Genomic DNA, 25848 nt, shown 5'->3' on the forward strand with positions numbered 1-25848 from the left:
GGGGGGGGGGGGCAGACCTTATAAGATTGCTCGGGCAAATGTCTAATTTGCATTGCGATTTGACGTACTTTTTAAGCAATTGGGAAATGCTGTCGAGCAGTAGTATGTCAAAGTTAGTCCATGATCGATCTGCTGGATATTCCCCAGGTGTTGGGTCTAAACAATCAAGAAGGTTAATGTAGTCAGTTGTGTTGCTGGGTATCGTGAGTCATAGCTTTATAATTTTCTCTTTGAAGTAGTTTGCGAGGTTTTCTGCTGATGGGGTGTCTGTGTCGTTAGTGGTGACCGGAGTGGTATTCAGTAATTTGTTTACGAGTTGGAAGAGTTTGTGTGTCCTTATAGCCTGGTCCGATTTTAGTTTTATAATAAGCTCTTTTAGTTTGTCTGATGGTGTATTTGTATTTTCTTTGTAATTGTTTCCAGTCGTTGAATGCAGAGTCGTTTTTTTTCTTATTCCAGGCACGCTGTAATCTTCTAACTTGTGTTTTTAATTCTTTTAAGTTCTTCATTGAACCAAGGTATTGAATTTTTCCTATGTGAGGTTCTGGTTTGAAGTGGTGCTATGTGGTCTAGTATGATTCTGCATCTGTTATCCCATTCGTGAAGAAATTGGGTTGACTCTGTTGTTGTCGTCCATTCGTTGTTACAGAGTTGTTGCCAAAATGTTGGTGGGTCTAATTTGCCTCTCGTGGTATAGATTAGTTGTTGTTCTTGCTTGTGTTGAGAGGTTTTTTTTCGCCAGTGGAGGGAGAGGCTTGCTTTGAAATGATCAGACCATATTATGGCTGTCCATTTTATATCTTTTCGTGTGATATTTAGTTCTGGTGAAAATTTGTATGTAATGATGTCTACTGTGTGTCCTTTATCATGGGTGGGTTGTGTGTTTGGCTGTTGGAGCTCCCATAGTTGGAGGAAGTCCTTGCATTCAATTACATTTGTTAGGTTATTATCCTCAAGGTGAAGGTTGATATCTCCTGCTATAAGCAGGTTTTGGGCAGAGAGACATGTGTTCGATATGAAGTCTATAAAATGTGTTTGGGAGTCTTGCCAGTTGCCTGGAGGTCTATAGAACAGGATAAGGTTTAGGTGGTCTTGTATCGAAGCTGCTGTGGAATATCTTCATTGTTGTCACAGTTCTGAGGTGATAAACAGTTACCTTCCCTTCTATATGTTATGTTTTCTTGTTACAAAGTGCTATGCAGTCAGATATCCATGAAAATAAAGTTCTTTTTATTAACTATAGTATTATTCTTTTGATCAATAGAGAGAAATTGTTGTGATTGCCTGTTATAGGAATGGGTTCTCTACAATTATATTTAGAGCACTCTTTTGCAGGTCTAATGTGTGAAATTTTGTTCCTGCTCATTAGCATGAGGTGAAGGTCAGAAGCTGGTTAATACTATTGGTTGGTTGCTGTGACGATTTGAAACTATTTTAGGAAGAAATGTTGGATAAATGCTGAGAATTGCTTTGTTTTGAGCAGGGACTGTCTGTTTGTGTATGGTGTACAGCGCTGCGTATGCCTTGTAGCACTACAGAAATGATAAGTAGTAGTTTTTGGGAATCTGTGTGTAGGGATAATAAAGAATCAGTGTACTTCATGCATGTTTGAGCTGAGGTTATAGCTACTAGGAACAATGGTTTCTAAAATTGAAACTTTGGTTCAGCTGAGAAAAATGGTTCAAAAGGTGGCTCAGATGTTTTAGAGATAAATTTGTCCCAGTCCTATGTTGGTTCCTTGATGGACAGTTTTAGGTTCTTCAAGCACTTCATAATAAGCCTCTTTACAAGGGAGTATTAGCTATAGTTTTTTGTTTGTTTTTTTTTGTCAACGGTGTCATCGTGTGCCAATTGAGCATTTAAGTGGACCCTCACTGAACATATACTGAGGCTAGAACCCAAAAGGTAAAGTAGATATTGAAGAACACTTGCGAGAGAACATTGAAAAGGAGCTTCACCATGTTTATTTTATTTATTTATTTATTTATTTATTACATTTATAGCCCACATTTTCCCACCTATTTGTAGGCTCAATGTGGCTTACATAGTACTGGAGAGGCGTTACAGACTCCGGTGTAAACAAATGCAAAGTGATGTTGTGGTAAGATAAAGTTCATGTGGCACAGCCACACTAGGGAATCGTGCAACGGAAGAGTTGTGTTCCATTACATTCTTTAGTTTTGTTGTGTTGCAGAGATCAGGCATTTATGTTGGATCGGTAGGGTATGCCTTTTTAAACAGGTTAGTTTTAAGTGTTTTCCGGAAGTTTAGGTGGTCATTCGTAGTTTTCAAGGCTTTTGGTAATGTGTTCCACAGTTGGGTGCTTATGTGTAGGAAAAACTGAACGCGTAAGTTGATTTGTATTTGAGTCCTTTGCAGCTTGAGTAGTGCAGATTTAGGTACGTTTGTGTTGATTCGGATGTGTTTCTAGTTGGTAGGTCGATCAAGTCTGTCATGTATCCCGGAGCTTCACTGTAGATAATTTTGTGAACCAGAGTGCAGATTTTGAAAGCAATGCGTTCTTTGATTGGGAGCCAGTGTAGTTTTTCGCGAAGGGGTTTTGCACTTTCAAATCGCGGTTTTCCGAAGATAAGCCTAGCTGCCGTGTTTTGAGCGGTCTGAAGTTTCTTTAAGGTTTGTTCTTTGCATCCTGCATAAATTCCATTGCAGTAGTCTACATGGCTTAGTACCATTGATTGTATCAGGGTGCAAAATGTTCCCCTCGGGAAGAATTGTTTCCTTGTCATCAACAGCAGATGAATCCATTAACTGATGGGTTGTATCCGCCTACCAGCAGGTGGAGATAGAGAACACTGAAAGCACATGGTGTTCCAGGACGCCCAACCCCCTCTGCCTTCAGTATATCTGTCTCCCAGCAGGTGTGGACGTCGCTTCTCATTTCCTGGATTTCTGCCTGGGGTGGCTCCTGTGCTTTGTCAATAGAGCAGGGGGTGTTGTGGATGGTGGTGCCCACTTTAAAAGCACCATTTTGTTTTTTGTATTTGATGGCTGCTGAAGGGGTTACGCACTGCTCCTACTGTGGGAAACGCAGATCAGCAGCGGGGCTTTGCAGCACATGCTGGCACGAGCATGGCGAGCGGTGATTCTTCCCACTCGCCGGAGTTAGCAGCAGCCACCATCTTGGAGGCGCCGCGTGACTCGACCCTCGCGGTTGCAGAGGGGTCTGAGTGCAGGGGGACACCTCGTTTCAAGGTTTCTAGAGGAGCTTTTGCCTCCGCTTCCCCCAATGTGGGGGCGGATGTACAGGGTGTTTTCTCCCCTGAATTTGTGCTGCTGATGCATAAGGCTTTTATGTTAAAAAGAGCACTGCCTAAGGCTCCTGACAATTCCTGTCGGTCTGGGTTGCCTCCGGTTCTTTATAGCCCAGCGTCTGCTGAAGACTTTATTTCTTCCCCCGAGCTTTTGACTTATACTAAGCATAGACTAGTGAATACCCCATCTGAGGGGGGACTCTTCACTCTGTTCTCCCCCGTGGTCTTGTTTCGGGGAGTGAGGGATCTGACAGGCCCTCACGGATTGATGATCCAGATGAGGGTGGCTGCTTGCCACAGGAGTTGGATGACCCTAAAGCAGTTCGGATTTTCCACCGCGACGAGCTGCCAGCTCTCATTTCTGATGCCTTACAGGCCCTTTGTATTGAAGATCCTGACGAGGGCGCTGCCTCTTCTATTAATCCTAGGATGGCTAGCACTAAGAAGCCTTCTCAGGCTTTTCCCGTGCATGACTCCATCCAAGAGCTTATTTCAGCTCAGTGGTCTGACCCTGAGGGTCCCTTGAAGGTGGCCAGGGCTATGTGTCTTCTTTACCCCCTGAGGGAAAGTCAGCCCTCTTTGGGATGCCTAAAGTGGATGCTTTAGTCACGGCTGTAACTAAAAAGACTACTCTCCAGGTGGAAGGAGGGGTCACTTTGAAAGATATGCAGGACTGGCAGCTGGAATCCGCGCTGAAGCGGTCCCCTGATATCTCAGGCCTTTCCTTACGGACGGCTATTTGCAGTTCCTATGCAGCCCGGGCCTGCCTTTCCTGGTTGCAGCAGGCGGTTGAGCAGCCCGCCGATGGAGCGGGTTCCCTCGCTGAGGTCGGCCCACATATGGAGTCTGCCCTGTCTTTTTTGGCTGATGCTCTTTATGATCTGGTCAGAGCTTCAGCTAAGCAGATGTCTGTGGCGGTTGCTGCCCGCTGCCTTCTTTGGCTCCGGCATTGGGCGGCTGACATGGCCTCTAAACAAAGGCTGGTGAGGTTACCCTTTCGGAACCTTCTTTTGTTTGGGGAGGATTTGGAGAAGATTGTTAAGGACCTAGGGGACTCTTAAGTCCCAACGGTTGCCTGAGGATAGGCCGAGACCTTCTTCCAAAAGTCCTTCTTTTCCCTCCTCTTCCAGGCCATGTTTTCGCGAAGCTCGCAGGTATCGCCCGGGGCGCTCTGCGGGGTTTGGTCAACGTACCCGTTTCCAGCAGAGGGAACTCCTTTCATTCGGACAAACGCACGATGGCGTCCGGGCAACGTCCAGGAGTTCCGGGGCGTCCTCCACAATGATGGGGCGCCGGTCCACTCGTCAGTTCCCGCAGTCGGGAGTCATCTCTCCCTCTTTTTCGAGGAGTGGACCAAGATTACTTCGGATCAGTGGGTCCTAGACCTGATCAGAGAAGGTTACCGGCTAGAATTTGCCGTCCCAGTAGGAGACGCGTTTTTGGAGTCCAGATGTGGCACTACCATCAAGCGGGCAGCAGTATACGAGACCTTGCAGGTGTTGCTGAAGCTCGGAGCGGTGGTTCCGGTTCCTCCCGCCAAATGCGGCTGCGGTCGCTACTCCATCTATTTTGTGGTGCCTCGAAAAAGCGGGTTGTTCAGACCTATCCTCGACACGCAGAGTCAGCGAGGCTGTACGAGTGCGACACTTCTGCATGGAAACCCTGCACTCCGTCATTGCGGCGGTACAGCCAGGAGAGTTTCTCACGTCTCTGGACCGCAAGGAAGCGTACTTGCATATTCTCATCTGGCCGCCACATCAGCGGTTTCTCCGTTTTGCGGTATTGAGCCAACATTTCCAGTTTCGCACCTTGCCTTTCGGCCTGGCGACTGCCCCTTGGACTTTTTCCAAGGTCATGGTGGTAGTGGCTGCCTTTCTGAGGCGAGAGGGTATCAGAGTTCACCCTTATCTTGATGGCTGGCTCATCAGAGCGGATTCAGCAGACGAGAGTCGACTTGCCACAGCCAGAGTTGTTACAGTTCTTCAGACTCTGGGCTGGGTAGTCAATATTACCAAATGTCACCTGACCCCCCTCTCAGTCTCTCGAGTATTTGGGGATCTAGTTCAGCATGGCTTCGGGGTTCGTTTTTCTTCCCGACAGCAGGCAGCTCAAGCTTCAGAATCAGGTCCGCCTGCTCCTGCGGATGCCTCAGCCTCGAGCTTGGGACTTTGTTCAGCTCCTGGGATTGATGACGGCCACCATAGAGGTGGTTTCCTGGGCGAGAGCTCACATGAGACTACTGCAGCTTGCTCTGCTTCAGCAATGGTCTCTGATTTCCCAGGAATACCAACGCAGACTACGGTGGCTTCCTGCGGCCCAGCGCAGTATGGATTGGTGGCTTTCCGACAGCAGGCTGCGACAGGGTATGCCACTGGCTCTTCCTTTTTGTTGTCTGGTAATAATGGATGCCAGCCTTTCGGGCTGGGGAGCTCATTGCCGGGGACGCTATGCTCAGGGTCTGTGGTCCACCACGGAAGCGGAATGGTCCATCAATCGCTTGGAACCGAGAGCGATATTTCAGGCTCTTCTGGCCTTCCACAGGACGCTGAAGGGTCTTCCTGTCTGAGTTCTGTCAGACAACACGACAGCAGTGGCCTACATCAATCGTCAGGGCGGCACTCAGTGCAGGGCCCTGGCTGCAGAGGCGTCTCAGATCTGCGACTGGTCCGAGCATCACCTAGAGCTGCTGTCCGTGGCTCTCATACCCGGTCAGAGCAACGTGCAAGCCTATTTCCTCAGCAGACATCAAATCGATCCGGCGGAATGGGAACTGGCAGACAGTTTTTCTTCAGATTTGTGCCAAATGAGGGACTACATTATTGGATCTCATGGCGTCAAGTGTAAAAGTCCCTCGCTTTTTCAGCAGAAGGAGAGTTCCTCGCTCGGCGGGGTTGGATGCTCTGGCTCAACCTTGGCACTCGGGCCTCCTGTATATGTTCCCTCCTTGGCCCTTGATAGGGCGAGTTCTACTTCGGATTCGTCTACATCGAGGATTGGTGATTCTCATTGCCCCGGATTGGCCAAGGCGTCCATGGTATGCGGATCTCCGGTGGATGCTGGTGGATGCGCCTCTTCCTTTGCCTTGGGTTCCGAACCTGTTAGTTCAGGGTCCGGTGACTGGAAGATCCTTGCCTCTTTGGTCTTACGGCCTGGCTCTTGAGAGGGCGCAATTGAGGGACAAGGGCTATTCTAATAAGGTTTTTGCCACACTCATGCAGGCTCGCACGCGGTCTACCTCTGCGACTTATGCTCAGATCTGGCGCACTTTTGATGTGTTGTGTACGCCAAAGTCTATCTTGCCGACTCTGACGACAGTCTCACTCTTGCTGGACTTTTTGCAGGACGGGCTACAAAAGGGCCTGGCCTACAATTCCCTTCGAGTTCAAGTGGCAGTGTTGGCCTGCTTCCGGGGGAAAGTCTCCGGATTGTCCCTTGCTGCTCATCCGGATATTCTCCGTTTTCTCAGAGGGGCGCTTCGTCTCCGTCCTCCTTTGCGGTCGCCTTGTCCAGCTTGGAACCTGGGGCTCGTATTGAAGGCGCTCCAGCGATCTCCGTTTGAGCCTCTTAAACGGGCTTCTGAGAAGGAGGTGACTCTCAAGCAGTGGCGTAGCCACAGGTGGGCCCATCCAACAGTAGCACATGGTAATGAAAATGCTGCTCTCCACAATACTGGCACCTTCTCATGCTTAGTTTTCAGCGCATGCCTGCTGCAGATTACCAAGGTGGAGACCGGAGAGAAGCATTTTCACATTAGCTGAGATATTTTTTTGGTGTGGGGGTGGGGGAGAGAACATTTGGTGCCCACCCACTTCTTGCCTAGGCCCACCCAAAATCTGCTGTCTGGCTACGCCCCTGCTCTCAAGACAGTTTTTTTTAGTGGCAATGACATTAGCTAGAAGAGTGTTTGAGCTTCAGGCTCTTTCCTGTCAGGATCCTTTTCTGCAGTCCTCGGAATCTGGGGTAACTGTTCGTACGGTGCCTTCTTTTCTGCCTAAGGTGGTTTCAGCTTTTCACCTTAACCAGCCCATCTTTCTTCCTTCCTTCTCTAAGGAGGAGTTTCCGGACTCCTTTGGGCAATTGCGCCTTTTGGATGTCCGCAGGGCTCTGTTGCAGTATCTGCAGATGTCAAATGAGTTTAGGAATTCTGATCATTTATTTGTTCTGTTGGTAGGTCCCCGACAGGGGTTTTCCCGGGGTCTAAGGCCACTATAGCCCAATGGCTTAAGGAACTCATTTTTTCGGCATGTCTGCTTTCAGGTCGATCGCTGCCTGAAGCGTTTAAAGTGCACTCTATGAGGGCAATGCCCTCTTTGTGGGCTGAAACGGGTGTTTTTTTCTCTTCAGGAGATCTATCTTGCAGCTACCTGGGCTTCTCAGCTCTTTTGTGCGGCATTACAGGCTGGATGTGGCAGCGTGGCAGGATGCACATTTTGGAGCACAAGTGCTTGCTTGCGGAGTTGCCTGTTCCCACCCTACTTAGGGAGTGCTTTGGTACATCCCATCAGTTAATGGATTCATCTGCTGTTGATGACAAGGAAGGGAAAATTAGGTTCTTACCTTGATAATTTTCTTTCCTTTAGTCACAGCAGATGAATCCATGATCCCTCCCTTGCTGACTTTAGTTTTTGTACTGATGTTGCATACAGACATTGTGCCTCATCAGGAGTACGAAGACAAGCTATCAGAGTTTCTGCATGCTGTTTTTATTGCAGGAGGTTGATAATGTCCCTTCTTTGGTTATTGCCCCGGTTCTGGGGCGTTTGTTTTCTGTGAGGAAAGTTTATGTTATATTGCCTTTTTTATTCACTCTGCTTTGGAAATTTCATATACTGAAGGCAGAGGAGGCTGGACGTCCTGGAACACCATGTGCTTTCAGTGTTCTCTATCTCCACCTGCTAGTAGGCGGATACAACCCATCAGTTAATGGATTCATCTGCTGTGACTAAAGGAAAGAAAATTATCAAGGTAAGAACCTAATTTTCCCTTCACGCGTTTGAGTTTCCACAGTGAGTGGAACTTTTTCTTTGTTGTGGATGTCACTTGGCTCTCTAGTGTTGCGGTCCATTGTAACGCCGAGGATGTTCAGGCTGTCTGAGATAGGGAGGGTGTAATCTGGGGTATTGATAATTGTGGGGTTATCCACGCTGTTGTTGTATGCTTTTCCTCCGATTTTGCTCATCTCCAAACTATCCAGAAGATATGCAAAAATTCAGTGCACCTAATACTAATAGTTCAGCATTGGCTGAAACAAGTCTGGTTCCCCATTCTTGAGTCAAATGGCTCAGGAGCCACCAGAAGTACTCCTATGTGTGCTAGAGCTTCACACACAAAAATCAAGAACTGAAGTTCATTCCGACCTTTGATCACTGTCACTGTCACAAGTTAAACTAGTCAAGCTCATGGAAGTTTGGGAAATTCTATTGGCTTACAGAAAGAAATCAACTATTAGTATTAGGTGCCCTGAATTTTTGCATATCTTCTGAATAATTTGGAGATGAGCAAAATCGGAGGAAAGCATACAACAACTTTCCAGGAGATTGTGAACACATCTGAGATGATCCACTGCCGGTTCAGATGCTTAGAACAGAAATTCTAACACTTCTTGTTTGCTCTGTCACAAATAGATCTAATTGTGATAGTTCCCAATTTTTTTGAAAAAGATCCTGGACAACCCCTTCATTCAGGGACCACTCATGGGGTTCTAATTGTCGACTGAGCTGTTGGCCAAAAGTTCTGCTTTCCTGGCAGATATGAAGCCATTAGAAACACATTTATATTGAGCACTAGCTTCCAAATCTGCACTGTTTCTTGACAACTTTTGAGAACCTCACAAAGAAGAATCGATGTCCAAAAATGATCTAAAAATTCATAAACAATACTTGCAATACTAATATCAGAAAGTCTTTGTAGAAGCAAGGAGTGATCTACTAAATCAAAAGCTGATTGAAGATCCAATGAAACTGCCAATGCCACACGAGCTTTATCTAGCATCGCATGAAGTTTGATCGGTAAGGAGGTCAAAACTTCCATAGCTATGTCCTGAGTGAAATACTGATCATTTAGAATGAAAGGCAAAAATTTTATCAGCATAATCAGCCAAGTGTGTAAAGATCAATTTCTCAGTTAATTTTGCTTTTGGTCATGGCAAGAAAAGATATTGGATCCGTGGGACGGAAAAGCGGTAGTGAGTAGGAGAGAATACCACAGAGGAAAATGAGTGATATGTTGCACAAATAGAGAAGAGAAGAGGGGAGACGGGCTACACATGAAGGGAAGAGGAGAAGACGGGCTACACGTGAAGGGAAGAGGGGGAGACGGGCTACACGTGAAGGGAAGAAGGGGAGATGGGCTACACATGAAGGGAAGAGGGGGCGATGGGCTACACATGAAGGGAAGAGGGGGAGGCGGGCTACACATGAAGGGAAGAGGGGGAGGCGGGCTACACATGAAGGGAAGAGGGGGGACGGACTGCACATGAAGGCGAAGGAAGAGGGGGACGGGCTGCACATGAAGGCGAGGGAAGAGGGGGGACGGGCTGCACATGAAGACGAGGGAAGAGGGGGGACGGGCTGCACATGAAGGCGAGGGAAGAGGGAAGACAGGCTGCACATGAAGGCAAGGGAAGAAGGGAGAGGCTGCACATGAAGGCAAGGGAAGAAGGGAGACAGGCTGCACATGAATGCAAGGGAAGAGGAGGTGGGAGACAGGCTGCACATGAAGGCAAGGGAAGAGGGGAGATGGCCTGCACATGAAGGGAAGAGGGGTAGACGGGCTGCACATGAAGGGAAGAGGGGGAGACGGGCTGCACATGAAGGGAAGGGGGGAGACAAGCAACATAAAGGGAAGGGAAGAGGGGAGATATGCTGTACATGAAGGGAAGAGAAGGAAACAGGCTGCACGTACAGGGAAGGGAAAGGGAGAGACAGGCTGAACTTAAAGGGAAGATATGCTGTACATGAAGGGAAGGGGGGAGACAAGCTGCACATGAAGGCAAGGTGAAGAGCAGAGACAGGCTGCACATGAAGTCTAGGGAAGAGGGGAAGATGGGCTGCACTTAAAGGCAAGGAAAGAGGGGAAGACAGGCTGCACATGAAGGCAAGGTGAAGAGGGGGCTGCGCATGAAGGCAAGGTAAAGAGGGGGCTGCGCATGAAGGCAAAGGAAGAGGGGAGACGGGCTGCGCATGATGGCAAAGGAAGAGGGGAGAGGGGCTGCGCATGATGGTGAGGGGAGAGAGGCTGTGCATGATGGAAAAGGAAGAGTGGAGAGGGGCTGCGCATGATGGCAACGGAAGAGGGGGGAGGGGCTGCGCATGATGGCAACGGAAGAGGGGGCATGTTGACAAAGGAAGAGGGGAGATGGTCTGCGCATGATGGCAACGGAAGAGGGGAGATGGGCTGCGCATGATGGCAACGGAAGAGGGGAGATGGGCTGCGCATGAAGGGAAGAGGGGAGATGGGCTGCGCATGAAGGGAAGAGAAGAGGGGAGACGGGCTGCGCATGAAGGGAAGGGGGGAGACAGGCTGAACATGAAGGGAAGGGGGGAGACAGGCTGAAAATGAAGGGAAGGGGGGAGGCAGGCTGAACATGAAGAGAAGGGGGAGACAGGCTGAACATGAAGGGAAGAGGGAGAGACGGGCTGCACATGAATTGAAGGGACGAAAGGAGACGAGCTGTGCATGAAGGTATGGAAAGAGGGGAGACAGGTTGCGCATGAAGGCAGGGAAGAGGGGGGAGACGTGCTGAACATGAAAGGAAGGGAGAGACGGGCTGCACCTGAAATCAAGGGAAGAGGGGAAACAGAATGCACCTGAAGGCAAGAGAAAAAGGAAGACGAGATAGATTTGAGAGGAGGCAGAGAAATTGAAGAAAGCTGAACGTGAAAGTGCCAAACAGACATAAGGCAGGAGGTAAGAAAAGAAATAGCAAATGGAAAGGAGGCTCTGGAAACAGAGTTATGTGCACAGACAGAGGAAAGCAGAACCAAAGGTTGGGAACAAGATGATTGATATAATAAAATCACCGGACTACAAAGGAAGGATTAATTTCAGTTTAGTGATTTAGTTATGTCGGTGTTGAAAATTTACATTTGTCGTCTTTATTTTGCACTGTACAGGAGGACATGCACTTCTTTCTATTTTTCTTGTGTTGCATGACATTCAGAGTCCAGTATCTCTTTCAGTTTTTGTCTGCATATTTTTTGCATTTCCCTATTTTGTATCAGGTGAGAGTCATGTTCTGCATCTGCAACTAAGGTGAAGGAATCTGCTGACGTGGTGTCTGTTTAGGAATCTGTAATAGTCCATTTTGTTCAGTTTTCCAGTTTCAGGTATTATTGGTGTTCTAATGTATTTTGGTAGCATAATTAAATGAATAACTACTTCTGAAGGTTACATGTACAGTTGGGGATGGAGGAGATTACTTGCGTGGATGGGTGGGAATGGAATGGATCTTTGCGGGGGTGGGTATAGGTTAGATTACAGTCGTGTGTCTTGACAATTTTTGGGCCTTATAAGTGTGCAGCAAGATGAAAAAGGTTGAAAATCATTGCCCTGGACAATATGGTGTGCTGTTGCTCCTACAGTGATTGTGCCATTCCTTTGTGTTATCACTACACGTCATTAACTGTCACTAGCAGCAGCTTTACCCAACATGGTGCTGTCATGCAATGGCATCACCATCAGTGTGGTATTAACAATCCTTGCTGTCCATGGAGAAATTAAATATTCAAGCAAGAGATGATCCACTTTCAGCACTGTATCAGGGGTTTGAAGGCTTTTTTTGCACCATTTATCTCTAACCTTAAAGTTGGTTCTTTTTATTGGGTGTGCATCTGCGTATACTGAGACTGAAAGCTCCCTACTTCCAGTTCCCTGATATTATTGAACTTGTCTAGGGTTTAGGATGAACTCTCCCTCATTACTTTAATTTCTTTACAGTGCTTCATTACACGAGGTGATGAGAAGGTGCACCAGAGGCCATGTGACTTGAAAATGGTCAGCAGGTTCTTTGAGGAAGGGTGCTACAGTACCTTAGTAAGTGCGAACTGCATTTTAATCTCTGCTCTGAGTAGAGAGAGAGAGAAAAACAGTACAACCTGCATACTGAGCAACACCAAAACATATTTTCTGATTGATTAATTAAGACAACCAGTAGCCAACCAGGCATGGATTTATGCATCAGGCATACTAGGATGGAAGACCTTAAACAGTGTAGCAGCCTACTCCCAAGGAGTGGTGTGATGAGCATGACTGACAGCCATGTTTTCTTGATCTTTTTGCAGCAAAGCTTCACTAGTGATGTGGCGAACATTATTCAGAGCCACATCAGCGAAGAGCGAGATTGCTTGGACAAGAGGGTGGGCACCCTGGCCAAAAACTTCTTTGTGAAGGTAACTATAACCAAGCCACATTCATGGACTTTATATCAAACGCATGCATTAACAACTCTAATATATTATTAATAGGAGACCTAAACCTCCATTTAGAAGACTCCAACTCTGCCCACACTCGGGAATGTAAAGACTTCCTCCAACACAACCAACCCATACTAAAGGGCACTCACTCAACATCATCGCCCACAAACACTCCACAAACCAAAACTTCCTCCTATCAGACATCCGCTGGGCAGCTTCCCCCTGGTCCGACCATCACAAGGCAACCCTATCCATACAATGGCGAAAAAAAGACCAACCCAAACCACCTGACCCCATAACAATCAGCACCAGAGGGCGAATTGACAAGGAAACTTTCTGGCAACAAATCTATGACAACAACTGGTCAATAGATCCAAACTCAAACCACTTCCTCACAGAATGGGACAACAGATTCAAACTTATTCTGGATGAAATCGCCCCACTACACTCCAAAACTCTACACACAAAAAAAAAAAACCCTCACCATGGTTCAACAACAAATTAAAAATCCTAAAGACACGTTCTGGGACACATTAACTCCAGTGGCTCGAAGTCGAGTACTTAATTCCTGAAGGGGGGGACTGTGGGTAGAGGGGGGGGGGGTGAAAAGTTTTTTAAAAATTGTTGTGACTTGTTTTTGTGGCATGTAAGATCTTTTGTACGTTCGAATCACATGTTGTCGAGGTATATATGCCCTGTACTTTAAAGATGGTGTGAATAAACAAGATTTAAAAAAAAAAAAAACAAAAACCTAAAGACACAAACCAGGAAACTAGAAAAAACTTGGATTAAATCAAAAAACGATCTCACCCTGAATGCGTGGAAACTAACACAAAAGAAATACAAGAATGCCATTAAACGAGCCAAAAGAACATACTATACAAAACAAATCACATCCACCGGAACAGAGATAAAAAAACAATACCAAATTATAAAGAATCTTCTCAACACGGATCCAGTAACAACTTCACCCTCAAATTGTCCATCTGCCGACCAGCTGGCCAAATATTTTAACGACAAAATCATTAATCTGTGCAACACAATTCCCCAAGACGATGCCAGCATCGATATTTTCCTCGACGAACTGGACCCCGACTTGGAAGAGATCCCGGCAGACCACTCCTGGACAAACTTCACCCCCCTCAGCACTGAAGAATTTCCACAGCAGTATCCAAACTCTCCAAGTCTTACTGCCACCTGGACCCATGCCCCAATTACCTAATGAAAAATGCCCCAGCACGATTCATTACAGACCTCACCACCCATTTAAATTTCCTACTTCAACAAGGCTCCTTCCCCTCCGAACACGGCAATATTCTACTCACACCAATACCAAAAAACCCCAAGAAACCAGCAAATTACATCACTAATTACCGACCTGTGGCCTCCATCCCTCTTTTGACAAAACTAATGGAAAACAGAGTGACCTCCCAGCTTAACAAATGTATACAAGAATTCTTCATACTACATGAGTCACAATCGGGTTTTCGACCTGCACAGAAACAGTACTACTCAACCTAATATTCAAGTTCAAACAAGAAATTTCAATTGGAAACAACATACTCCTTCTGCAATTCGACCTATCCAGCGCATTTGACATGGTGTAAACCACGATATTCTTACAAAACTACTGGACAAACTAGGGATCAGCGGAAACATCATTAAATGGATAAAAATTTCATCACCACTAGATCCTACCAAGTCAAATCAACCACATCAATCTCGTCTGCGTGGTCATCACAATGCGGAGTTCCCCAAGGATTGCCTCTATCCCCGATTCTCTTCAATCTTATGATGATTCCTCTAGCCAAATCCCTATCCAAATCTGGTCTAAACCCCTTCACCTACGCAGATAACGTTACCATATTCATTCCTTTCCAATCCAACCTAGCAGATATCTCTGATAAAATAATCACTGGCATGAACATCTTAACCTCCTGGGCTAAAACTTTCAAGATGAAAATAAATTAAAAAAAAACCTCAGTGCTTAATACTCTCATTACAACATTCTACTCTACTCCCAACTACCCTGATCACCCCTGATGTCACAATCCCAATATCCGACAATCTAAAAATCCTAGGAGTAACTTTAGACAACCACCTAACTCTAGAAACTCATGCAAAAGCCATGACGAAGAAGATGTTCAACATGATGTGGGTATTGAAAAGAGTGAAACCATTCCTCCCCCTAAAAACCTTCCGCAATTTGGTACAATCCACTGTACTCACCCACGCTGACTATTGCAACAGCATCTTTATTGGATGTAAAGCCCAAATCCTGAAAAAACTCCAAACCGCCCAAAACTCGGCAGCCAGACTCATTTTTGGTAAATCACAATTCGAAAGCGCAACACCACTCCGGGAAAAACTCCACTGGCTCCCTATCAAAGAACGAATAAACTTCAAAGTCCATACACTGATTCACAAGATCATCCACGGAGAATCTCCAAGTTACATGACCAATCTGATTGACCTTCCAGCCAGGAACATATCCAAATCTTCTCGAACATATCTCAACCTTCACCTCCCCAACTGCAAAGGTCTCAAATACAAAACCTACTACGCATCCAACTTCTCCGTTATGGGCAGCCAACTCTCCTAAACTACAGGCTACAAAATGGTCTCTTCCCCATGGATAAAGGAAACATCTTACTTACTCCTCTACCTAAAGATGCTAAGAAAAGCACAATGGACCTATCCAATTATCGCCCAGTAGCATCTATTCCGCTCATAACCAAACTCATGGAGGGCATAGTGACGAAACAACTCACTGACTACCTAAATAAATACTCAATTCTGCACGAGTCACAATCAGGATTTCGATCGAATCATAGCACTGAAACTGTACTAGTGTCTGTAATGAACTCATTTAAACAAGCAATTGCAACTGGCAACAACATACTCCTCATACAATTTGACATATCCAGTGCCTTCGACATGGTCAATCATGAAATACTATTACATAGAATACTTTGGATTAGGAGGTAAAGTTCTCAATTGGTTCAGAGGATTCCTGACCACAGGATCATACCAAGTAACAACGAACATGGAAATATCAGCCCCATGGACACATGAATGTGGAGTCCCCCAAGGATCCCCTTTCTCACCAACCCTCTTCAACCTAATGATGATCCCCTTAGCCAAATTACTAGCCAATCAAAACCTCAACCCTTACATATATGCAGACGATGTCACGATTTATATCCCGTTTAAAAATGATCTAAATGAAATCACAAACGAGATCAACTAAAGCCTCCAAATCATGCACTCTGGGGCGGATGCATTCCAATTAAAACTTAACGCAGAAAAAAACACAATGTCTGGTACTTACCTCACAACATAACACAAGCAACTTCACCACCATAACCACACCAAACTTTTCTCTTCCCGTCTCAAATAATTTGAAAACTCTTGGAGTTACTATTGATCGAAACCTCACACTCGATATCCATGTGAAGAATACAACAAAAAAGATGTTCCACTCCATGTGGAAACTCAAAAGAGTAAAACCTTTCTTCCCGAGATACATCTTCCATAACCTGGTACAGTCAGTGGTACTAAGTCACCTGGACTACTGCAATGCACTGTACGCTGGATGTAAAGAACAGACTATCAAGAAACTCCAAACAGCCCAGAATACCGCCGCCAGACTCGTATTTGGAAAAACTAAGTATGAAAGTGCAGAACCCTTAAGAGAGAAACTTCACTGGCTCCCACTTAAGGAACCTATCACGTTCAAGATCTGCACAATTGTACACAAAATCATTCTAGCAGATGCCCCGACCTACATGCTAAACCTCATGGACCTGCCTCCTAGAAATGCCACTACACTTCCTCATCTGTAAAGGACTAAAATACAAGCTGATACATGCGACTACCTTCTCTTACATGAGCACGCAGCTGTGGAATGCATTACCAACTGCCTTGAAAACAATCGACGAAATATCTAACTTTTGTAAATCTCTGAAGACGTATCTCTTCAATAAGACCTACAAAGAGAACCCATAACGTAACTAGATCACCTCACCAATCCACCCCAGTTATGAAAGTCTTCCTTTTACATTTATCTGCCTAGATCTTTTCTTTTTTCCCATCCTTTAATCTTTTTACATCACTAATTGTATCTAACATCCTGGAATGACGATGCCATAACAGGTCTCTGTAAGCCACATTGAGCCTGCAAATAGGTGGGAAAATGTGGGATACAAATGCAATAAATAATAAATGCCATACCAAGATCCATCCGAACAACCAACGAACATCTACCCTTCCAAAAGCTGCTGAAAACTTACCTCTTCAAACAAGCCTATCCAAACGACCTGACTTAATTTACGAGCCCAATCCACATCACTAATATACCTATACCTCAATCCTCCCCTCCACATCTCTTCTTCTTGTCCTACTCTATACAACCACACCATAATTCTAATATCCTACAAATGTGTTACTTCTGTGATACATTGTAACCCATACTACATAAGCCGCACTGAACGTGCTATCGAGCGGGAAAGAGCGGGGTATAAATGCAACAAATAAATAACTAGGAGATTGTGACCTTGTTTCAGGGGTTGGGAGGCAGACAAAGGTAGTTTACTGGAGTAGATTGATATAGGGGCTTCCTGGTTCCGGTGTACTTGGAGTGGCCAGTGTATTGGTCATATTTAGGACACTTTGTGACCAGAAGTGGTCAGGGTAAAATAGGCAGGCTCTTGATTGATTTGATCTCTGATTTTTCTCACTGTTCTTGCAGATCATGGATCAGTACTTCAGCTGGTTTAATACCCAAGATTCAAAGTATTGGGACCAGAACAAAACAGTTCCAAAGTGAGTATATGCTTAATTCACAATAATCTTTTACCTGTGGCTCCAAAATGTCTTTAATTCATTCTTTAGGCCCCATCCTGACTCTTGATTTCTCCCTCTGTCCAGCAATGTGTTCCTTCTCTTCTCTTGATCTCTCTCCCCTCACTCCTACTTCTCTTGATTCTTCATCGCTGGTGTGACCCTTCTCAAAACATGTTTCTTCATTTCTCAAGTTCTGACAGCACCTATTCCCGCAATTTATTTTTCTTTCACTTGGTCTTTCCTTCCTCTTCATAACTTTTGTGTTCTCCCTCTTCTACAGTGGTATGCTACCCAATGCTGTGCTGCCCCCCTCCTCTGATCACTTATATGCACAGTGGAGGGAACGGGATGATGTGTGGCCTACTAAGAATGGCCTTCCACTGGAAAAGGAGTCTCCACCTCTAGGTAACAACCATAGATCCGCCTCATCCCCTCTTCCTTTCCTAGCAGCTGTAGGATCTTGCTGGTTGTTGAGGCATTGAACTGGTATATTTTATCTTTCCTTATAGGTATAAAAGTAAGAGGAAAAAGCATGTGTAAGTCAGAGATCGCAGCTAGCGCTGAGGATAAAAGACAGTGTGCCCTGTGCCTGAAGTATGGCGATGATGAGCCCAAGGTCAGGATCTGTGTAAATGTGTGATATAGTTGCTGGGAAAAAGGCTGATAAACACACTCATCTGGACTGTGCTGGTGAAGAGGTTGAAAGGAACACTGTATGTGTCTGAATGTATGAGAGAGTGGTAATGTGGGAGGTTAATATGTGAGAGTACTGACAGTGAATATGAGGGGGTACTGTGTAAGAGCTCTTAAGATGAAGCTGAAGAACCACTATGATGGGCACGTTATAGAGCATTTTCCATGTGTGAAGTATGTTTTATTTGTTGGAAATGGCTGTTATAAAACTGCATGGATATATGAATGTCTTAGTGTATATTGCAAGAAGGGCATTCATACTTTTACATGGTCCATGCATAGGCATTCCCAGGGATGACATTTGTGTAGTTGCGCGGTATATGCCTATTTTATAAAATAACATATTCAATGCACGTTTCCCCTGCATGACAATATCTTAAATAGATAGAAGGCATTCATACTGTTTCTGAAAAAAATGTTTTAAATGATTTTTTTAAGGAACTTCAGAAGGCATGCTCTAGTCACAATTTATATCTCTGAGCATCTGCCATAATTCTTCATAGGTCCTTATTGTTTCTTACTCCTCAAAATGTATTCAAAAATAATGCTTAAAATATATAGAAGATATTGAACTTATCTCAGAAATAGAAAGTATCTCTCAGGACCACCCGATATGATCATGTTCTACTAGCTGCGTCAAATTAGTGGTACCTGAAAACATATCAAAAATCAATTCTTCAAAATCCAGCTATCCCAAAATATATCAGTTTCTTAAATATCATTTAGATATAATGTGGCACCATAAAGTATCTGAAGATCTCAGTATAACATCTTGCACAAACCATTTCCAAGATGACGACAGCGTACTTTCCTCTTCCTTTATCCTAATCAGCTGGCACATCCAGCCAATTAATTCAAACTAAAGATATCCAATCTAGTTCTTTAAGTCTACCCATAGATCCAGTTTTTAATTCATAAATCCACTTTTGCTCCTTATAATTCAAGATCCTTTCATAACCCCCTCCTTCCATATCATCAAGCTGATCAATCCATAGACTGGTGGGTTGTGTCCATCTACCAGCAGGTGGAGATAGAGAGCAATCCTTTTGCCTCCCTATATGTGGTCATGTGCTGCCGGAAACTCCTCAGTATGTTCTCTATCTCAGCAGGTGGTGGTCACACACAGCAGCAGCTCTGGCTAGGCCTCCAAGCCTAATTTTTAGGTTTTGTTGAGTGCCTGGGGTTGAGGGCTCTTCTTGAGCAAGTGCAAACCTGGTGGCGCCAGGTCCCTCCTTTTCTCCCCCCTCCCGCTGGCTCCGTTAAAAAAAAAAAAAAAATTTTGAACGTCCTTAAAGGCGTTTATTTCGACGTTTATTTAAACGTTTATTGCAGCTACTCACTGGGACACCAGGTCGTTACAGCTCGGAGCGGAAAGCAGGTAATTTTTACCTTTTTATAGCGGGCAGGGGGTTCCCCAATTGATCTCCACGTGGCATATGGCGTCGGAGGGCGAGGGCGCAAAGAGTCGCTCCCCGGATCGCTTGGGCGCTTCTAGAGGGGATGCGGGGGTCTTAAAGTCTGATTCGCCCTTGTTGGGTGACAGTTTCGTGACCGATGAGTGTCCCGGTCCTTCCTCCGGCGTGGCGGTTTTTCCCGCCATAAACGCCCATCCCCCGCTGCTCGCCTCCGCCATCTTGGCCGGCCACGCGGCTCGGACGGCTTCTTCGTGGGCCGCCCTTGAGGGAGACATTAATGCCATGGACGCCCTTAATTTGGGCGACGGCACCAAAGCGGCTAAAGTTAAGCGCCGTTTTTCCCGCGTGGCTCCTTCACGGAGTGTTGCGCCGGACGCCATTTTGGATGCGCAGCATGTCTCTCCCCCGCTCTTGCGAGCGCCGGTTGAGGGTGCGTCTAGGGCTGTAGCCCAGGCTGCGGAAGTGCACGGTCTGGGGGGGTTTCTCCCCCGAGTTTGTTTTGCTGCTGCATCAGGCCTTCCTTATGCAAAACGCTGCCCCTGCTCCCTCGTTTGGTAAAGAGGTTGAGGTCCCCGGAGGTAACGCCCTCGGGTTGATTCCCAGGCCTTGGAGGACCTTGTCTCCTCCGATGTAGATGAGGGCAGCGTATCTGAGTTCTCCCAACGGTCCTTTGCGGATTCCTTGGAGGAGACGGATCCCCGCTCGGTTGGAGCGGATGACCCCTCTGCAGCGCGGCTTTTTAGCTCAGAGGATTTGCCCAACCTGTTAGTGCAGGCCATGGGCATTTTGAAGATTTCCTCTCCGGAGGACGTCTCTCCCTCAGCCCCTGTTGGCTCTGCCATTATGCTGGGGACGAAACGCCCGCCTAGAACCTTCCACGTGCATGATGCCATGCACACCTTAATTTCGGCTCAATGGGATGTCCCGGAAGCGAGCCTCAAAGTGGCTAGGGCTATGTCCCGCCTCTATCCTTTGCCTGAAAGTGAACGTGAGGCCTATCTGTGGCCTACCGTGGATTCTTTAATCACTGCGGTGACTAAGAAAATGGCTTTGCCGGTGGAAGGTGGCACGGCCCTAAAGGACGCCCAAGACAGAAGATTGGAGGCGGCCTTAAGGTCGTCCTTTGAGGCGACTGCTTTAAGTTTGCAGGCCTCGGTTTGCGGTTCCTATGTGGCCAGGGCGTGCCTGACTATGGTGCAGCGGGCTTCCCCCTCGGATCATTCCTTGAGGGCTGATTGGCCGGCCCTGGAATCGGGCTTAGCCTATTTGGCAGACTTGCTGTATGATGTCTTGAGAGCCTCAGCTAAAGGCATGGCTCAGACACTCTCTGCGCGGCGGTGGCTTTGGCTGAAACATTGGTCTGCTGACCACGCCTCTAAATCCCGCCTGGCTAGATTGCCTTTTAAAGGCAAGCTGCTCTTTGGGGTCGAGCTGGACAAAATCGTGACCGATCTCGGCACGTCTAAGGGCAAGAAGTTACCAGAGGTCAGGGCTCGGGCTAGTACTCGTTCCGGTACCTCCAGAGGACGGTTTCAGGAAGCCCGTCGGTACCGCCCGGGCAGGTCGGGCTCCTCTGCCCCCTCTTCCTTCAAGAGGAACTTCTCCCCCAAGCAGCATTCCTTTCGCAGAGACCGCCGTCCCGGAGGTGCTCCCTCCGGTCCTCCCCCAGGGTCTCGTACCCAATGACGGGGCCTTGGTCCACGCCCCAGTGCAGATTGGAGGACGGCTGTCCTCGTTTCTGGGCGAGTGGACCACAATAACTTCAGAAGCTTGGGTGCTGGAAGTCATCAGAGACGGCTACAAGCTAGAGTTCTGCCGACCCTTAAGAGACGGGTTTGTACTCTCTCCCTGCAAGTCTCCGGTCAAAGCTGTGGCAGTGCAGCAGACCTTGGACAACCTGATCCGCCTGGGTGCGGTCGTTCCGGTGCCAGAAAATCAGATTGGCAAGGGACGTTACTCCATTTACTTTGTGGTACCAAAGAAAGGAGGTTCTGTCCGGCCTAACCTCGACCTCAAAGGGGTCAATCGGGCCTTGAAAGTGCGGCACTTTCGCATGGAGACTCTCCGCTCTGTTATAGCGGCAGTGAAGGCAGGAGAGTTCTTGGCTTCCTTGGACATCAAGGAAGCGTACCTGCATATTCCCATCTGGCCTCCTCATCAACGCTTCCTGCGTTTTGCAGTCCTGGGACGACACTTCCAGTTCAGAGCCCTCCCTTTCGGGTTGGCTACTGCTCCGCGGACCTTTTCCAAAGTAATGGTGGTCATCGCGGCCTTCCTGCGAAAGGAAGGAGTAGAAGTCCATCCTTATCTGGACGACTGGTTGATCCGAGCCCCCTTTTATGCAGAGTGCGGCAAAGCTGTGAACCGGGTGGTTGCTCTTTTGAGCTCCCTGGGGTGGATCATCAACTGGGAGAAGAGCCAGCTGCGCCCGACTCAGTCCCTGGAGTATCTGGGAGTTCGATTCGACACCCAAGTGGGCAGAGTGTTCCTGCCAGACAATCGGATTGTCAAACTTCAGGCTCAGGTGGACCAGTTCCGAGTAGCCTCTCCTCTTCGGGCTTGGGACTATGTGCAGCTGTTGGGCTCTATGACGGCCACGATGGAAGTAGTGCCCTGGGCCAGGGCTCATATGAGACCACTACAACACTCTCTGTTGCAGCGCTGGACTCCGATGTCGGAGGATTATGCTGTGCGCCTTCCCTTGGACCCAGCAGTGCGCAAGGCGCTGAGCTGGTGGCTGCAGACAGACAAGTTGTCTGCAGGAATGCCTCTGGTGACCCCAGAGTGGATTGTCGTCACGACGGACGCCTCTTTGACGGGCTGGGGAGCCCACTGCTTGGGAAGGACAGCGCAGGGGCTCTGGTCTCCTGCAGAGGCAAAGTGGTCTATCAACCTCCTGGAACTCAGAGCCATTCGGTTGGCGCTTTTGGAGTTCATCCCGGTACTGGCGTTGAAGCCAGTACGGGTCCTGTCGGACAATGCCACTGCTGTGGCCTATGTCAACCGCCTGGGAGGTACCAAGAGCGCCCCTCTAGCCAAGGAGGCCATGAATCTATGCCAGTGGGCGGAAGCGAACCTGGAACAGCTGTCAGCGGCCCACATTGCCGGAGTCATGAATGTCAAGGCGGACTTTCTCAGTCGCCATACCTTGGAGCCCGGAGAGTGGCAGCTATCTGCTCAGGCGTTCTTGGACATCACGAAGCGCTGGGGCCAGCCGAGCCTAGATCTGATGGCGTCATCGGCCAATTGCCAAGTGCCGCGCTTTTTCAGCAGAGGACGGGACCCTCGATCCCTGGGAGTAGATGCTCTTCTCCAACAGTGGCCGACACAAGAGCTCCTCTATGTGTTCCCGCCCTGGCCCATGTTGGGCAGGGTGCTAGACCGGGTGGCAAAGCATCCGGGCCGGATAATCCTGGTGGGTCCGGACTGGCCCAGACGTCCCTGGTATGCGGACTTGATCAGGCTCTCAGTCGACGATCCTCTGCGACTGCCTGTGGAGCAGGGCCTGTTACATCAGGGTCCCGTGGTGATGGAGGATCCCTCCCCCTTTGGTCTTACGGCCTGGCTATTGAGCGGCAGCGTCTGAGAAAGAAGGGCTTCTCAGACAAGGTCATCGCCACTATGCTGAGAGCGAGGAAGCGCTCTACTTCTACTGCTTACGCCAGGGTTTGGCGTACCTTTGCAGCGTGGTGTGAAGCAGGCTCCCTTTCTCCCTTCACTGCTCCAATTTCTTCAGTGTTGGCGTTCCTGCAAGAAGGTCTGGAGAAAGGCCTGTCGCTCAGTTCCCTTAAAGTCCAGGTAGCGGCTCTGACTTGCTTCAGGGGCCGCCTGAAGGGTGTTTCCCTGGCTTCACAGCCAGATGTGGTGCGCTTTCTCAAGGGAGTTAATCACCTGCGCCCTCCTCTGCACTCTGTGGTGCCTGCATGGAATCTCAATCTGGTGCTAAGAGCATTGCAGAAGCCGCCTTTTGAACCCTTGTCGAGGGCATCTCTGAAAGACCTGACGTTGAAAGCAGTCTTTTTGGTGGCTATCACTTCAGCCAGAAGAGTTTCCGAGCTCCAGGCGCTCTCATGTCGAGAGCCTTTTCTGCAGTTCACTGAGGCAGGAGTGACTATTCGCACAGTGCCTTCCTTCCTGCCCAAGATTGTTTCTCGCTTCCATGTGAATCAGCAGCTCTGTCTCCCTTCCTTTCGTAGGGAGGACTACCCAGAGGAATACTCTGCTCTCAAATGTCTGGATGTGAGACGAGTCATCATCAGATACTTGGAAGTGACCAATGATTTCCGGAAATCGGATCATCTGTTTGTCCTGTTTGCAGGTCCTCGTAGGGGCCTGCAGGCTGCTAAGCCTACAGTGGCAAGATGGGTCAAGGAAGCCATTGCAGCGGCTTATGTGGCCGCGGGGAAGGTGCCGCCTATCCAGCTGAAGGCTCACTCCACAAGAGCTCAGGCGGCCTCGATGGCAGAGGCTGGTTCCGTCTCCTTGGAAGAGATATGCAAGGCGGCAACTTGGGCTTCGGCCCATACATTCTCCAAGCATTACCGCTTGACTGTGGCTGCTCGGGCAGAGGCCCGGTTTGGAGCTTCAGTGTTGCGGTCAGGGATTTCTATGTCCCGCCCTGGGTGAGTACTGCTTCGGTACATCCCACCAGTCTATGGATTGATCAGCTTGATGATATGGAAGGTAAAATTATGTATCATACCTGATAATTTTCTTTCCATTAATCATAGCTGATCAATCCATAGTCCCTCCCAGATATCTGTACTGTTTATATTCTGGTTGCATTTCAGATTCAAGTTTAGTCTTCAGTTCCTGTTCAGGAAGACTTCGTGTTCAAGTTATTTTTTCACTTGGATTCTTCAAGAGTTGAGACGAGTTTGTGTTACAGTGAGCTGCTGCATTCCTCTCCCCTCCGTTTTACGGGGCTGGATTGAGATTTAAATTCTGCCGGCGCTCCCTCCCGCTTCGTGCGGCTGTAGGGCAGCTTTGTACCCCTCCCGCTTCGGCGGTGTTAGGGTCAGTCAGCTCCTCCCGCGGTTGCGGTTGCAGGATAAGCCAGATCCCCCCCGCATCGGCGGGTGTGGTGTCCCTCCCCCGCTCCGCGGGGATGAGCTGGACGGATTCCCCTCCCCCACTTGTGTGGGGATGAGCTGGGTTGATTCCCCTCCCCCGTTTCGGCGGTGGTGAGCTGGGCAGAGTGTCCCTTTGTGGGTGTAATTCTCTAAGTGCTGAGTCCTGCGGATGGAGCTTTGATATCGACATACTGAGGAGTTTCCGGCAGCACATGACCACATATAGGGAGGCAAAAGGATTGCTCTCTATCTCCACCTGCTGGTAGATGGACACAACCCACCAGTCTATGGATTGATCAGCTATGATTAATGGAAAGAAAATTATCAGGTATGATACATAATTTTACCTTTCCACCCTGAGTTAACTCAATCCATAATTTTCCAATGTAAATCCAGAACAGAATGCTGTTTCTCCCACCAGTGACTTACTAGCAAGGCTTCTTGTTTGTAATTATCCAAGGTTTGTTTTCATATAACCAAAATGTAATCAGATGCACTGTTCAGCCAATATAATATAATTTACAAGGACATTGAATTAAATAGATTACATTCAAAGCTGTGGAGTCGGTATACCAAACCTTCGACTCCAACTCTATTTTTTTATTGTCCAACTGATATTATTCTTTCCTTATCTCCAGACCATTCCCGACGAGTGGGTATTATGCAGTCCTACCAACAGAGGGAGACTGAGAATTATTGAGCAGTGCTCCTGTATAAGGGACTGTGCAACCCTGCCTGCTCAGTATTCCTCTATCTCCCAGCAGAGGTAAATGTGCTGTGCAACCATTCTCGTGGTTCTTTAACTCTTAAAAAAAAAAAAAAAGAAAGAAAGAAAAAAAGAACAAGAAAGAAATTTGACTTTGGGAGAGGAGTTACTGCTCTTGGTCTCAGGCTCTGGCCCCTGCACCTCTTGGGGAGTGTATACTCCGGGTGCCTCCCTCCCCCCTCCCTCCTGCTCCCTTCTGCCCTTGGGCAGAGTGCCTCGGCCTTCTCCCCCTTCTCCCTGGGAGAAGTTCCTTTAGCGCTGCCCTAGGGGGAATAGAGCACCTGTTTATTTAACGTTTAAAAAAAAAAAGAAAAACAATCCTGGAGCTGGTTTGTGTTTTGCTTGCAGCTGCAGTTTTAAAAAAAGAAACCA

At 47.6% G+C, this 25848-nt stretch overlaps 1 protein-coding gene across 1 annotated transcript in view; it reads left to right on the forward strand.

Annotated features, from left to right (window-relative positions):
• KMT2B (lysine methyltransferase 2B) overlaps nucleotides 1–25848 on the forward strand; it is an 880409-nt gene that overhangs the window by 465447 nt on the left and 389114 nt on the right. Inside the window, 5 exon segments of the mRNA XM_030212457.1 lie at nucleotides 12210–12305; nucleotides 12554–12661; nucleotides 17436–17509; nucleotides 17811–17935; nucleotides 18040–18146. Coding sequence (XP_030068317.1) covers nucleotides 12210–12305; nucleotides 12554–12661; nucleotides 17436–17509; nucleotides 17811–17935; nucleotides 18040–18146 — 510 coding nt within the window.

Source organism: Microcaecilia unicolor, chromosome 8 (assembly GCF_901765095.1).
Source record: "Microcaecilia unicolor chromosome 8, aMicUni1.1, whole genome shotgun sequence".
Lineage (NCBI taxonomy): Eukaryota > Metazoa > Chordata > Amphibia > Gymnophiona > Siphonopidae > Microcaecilia > Microcaecilia unicolor.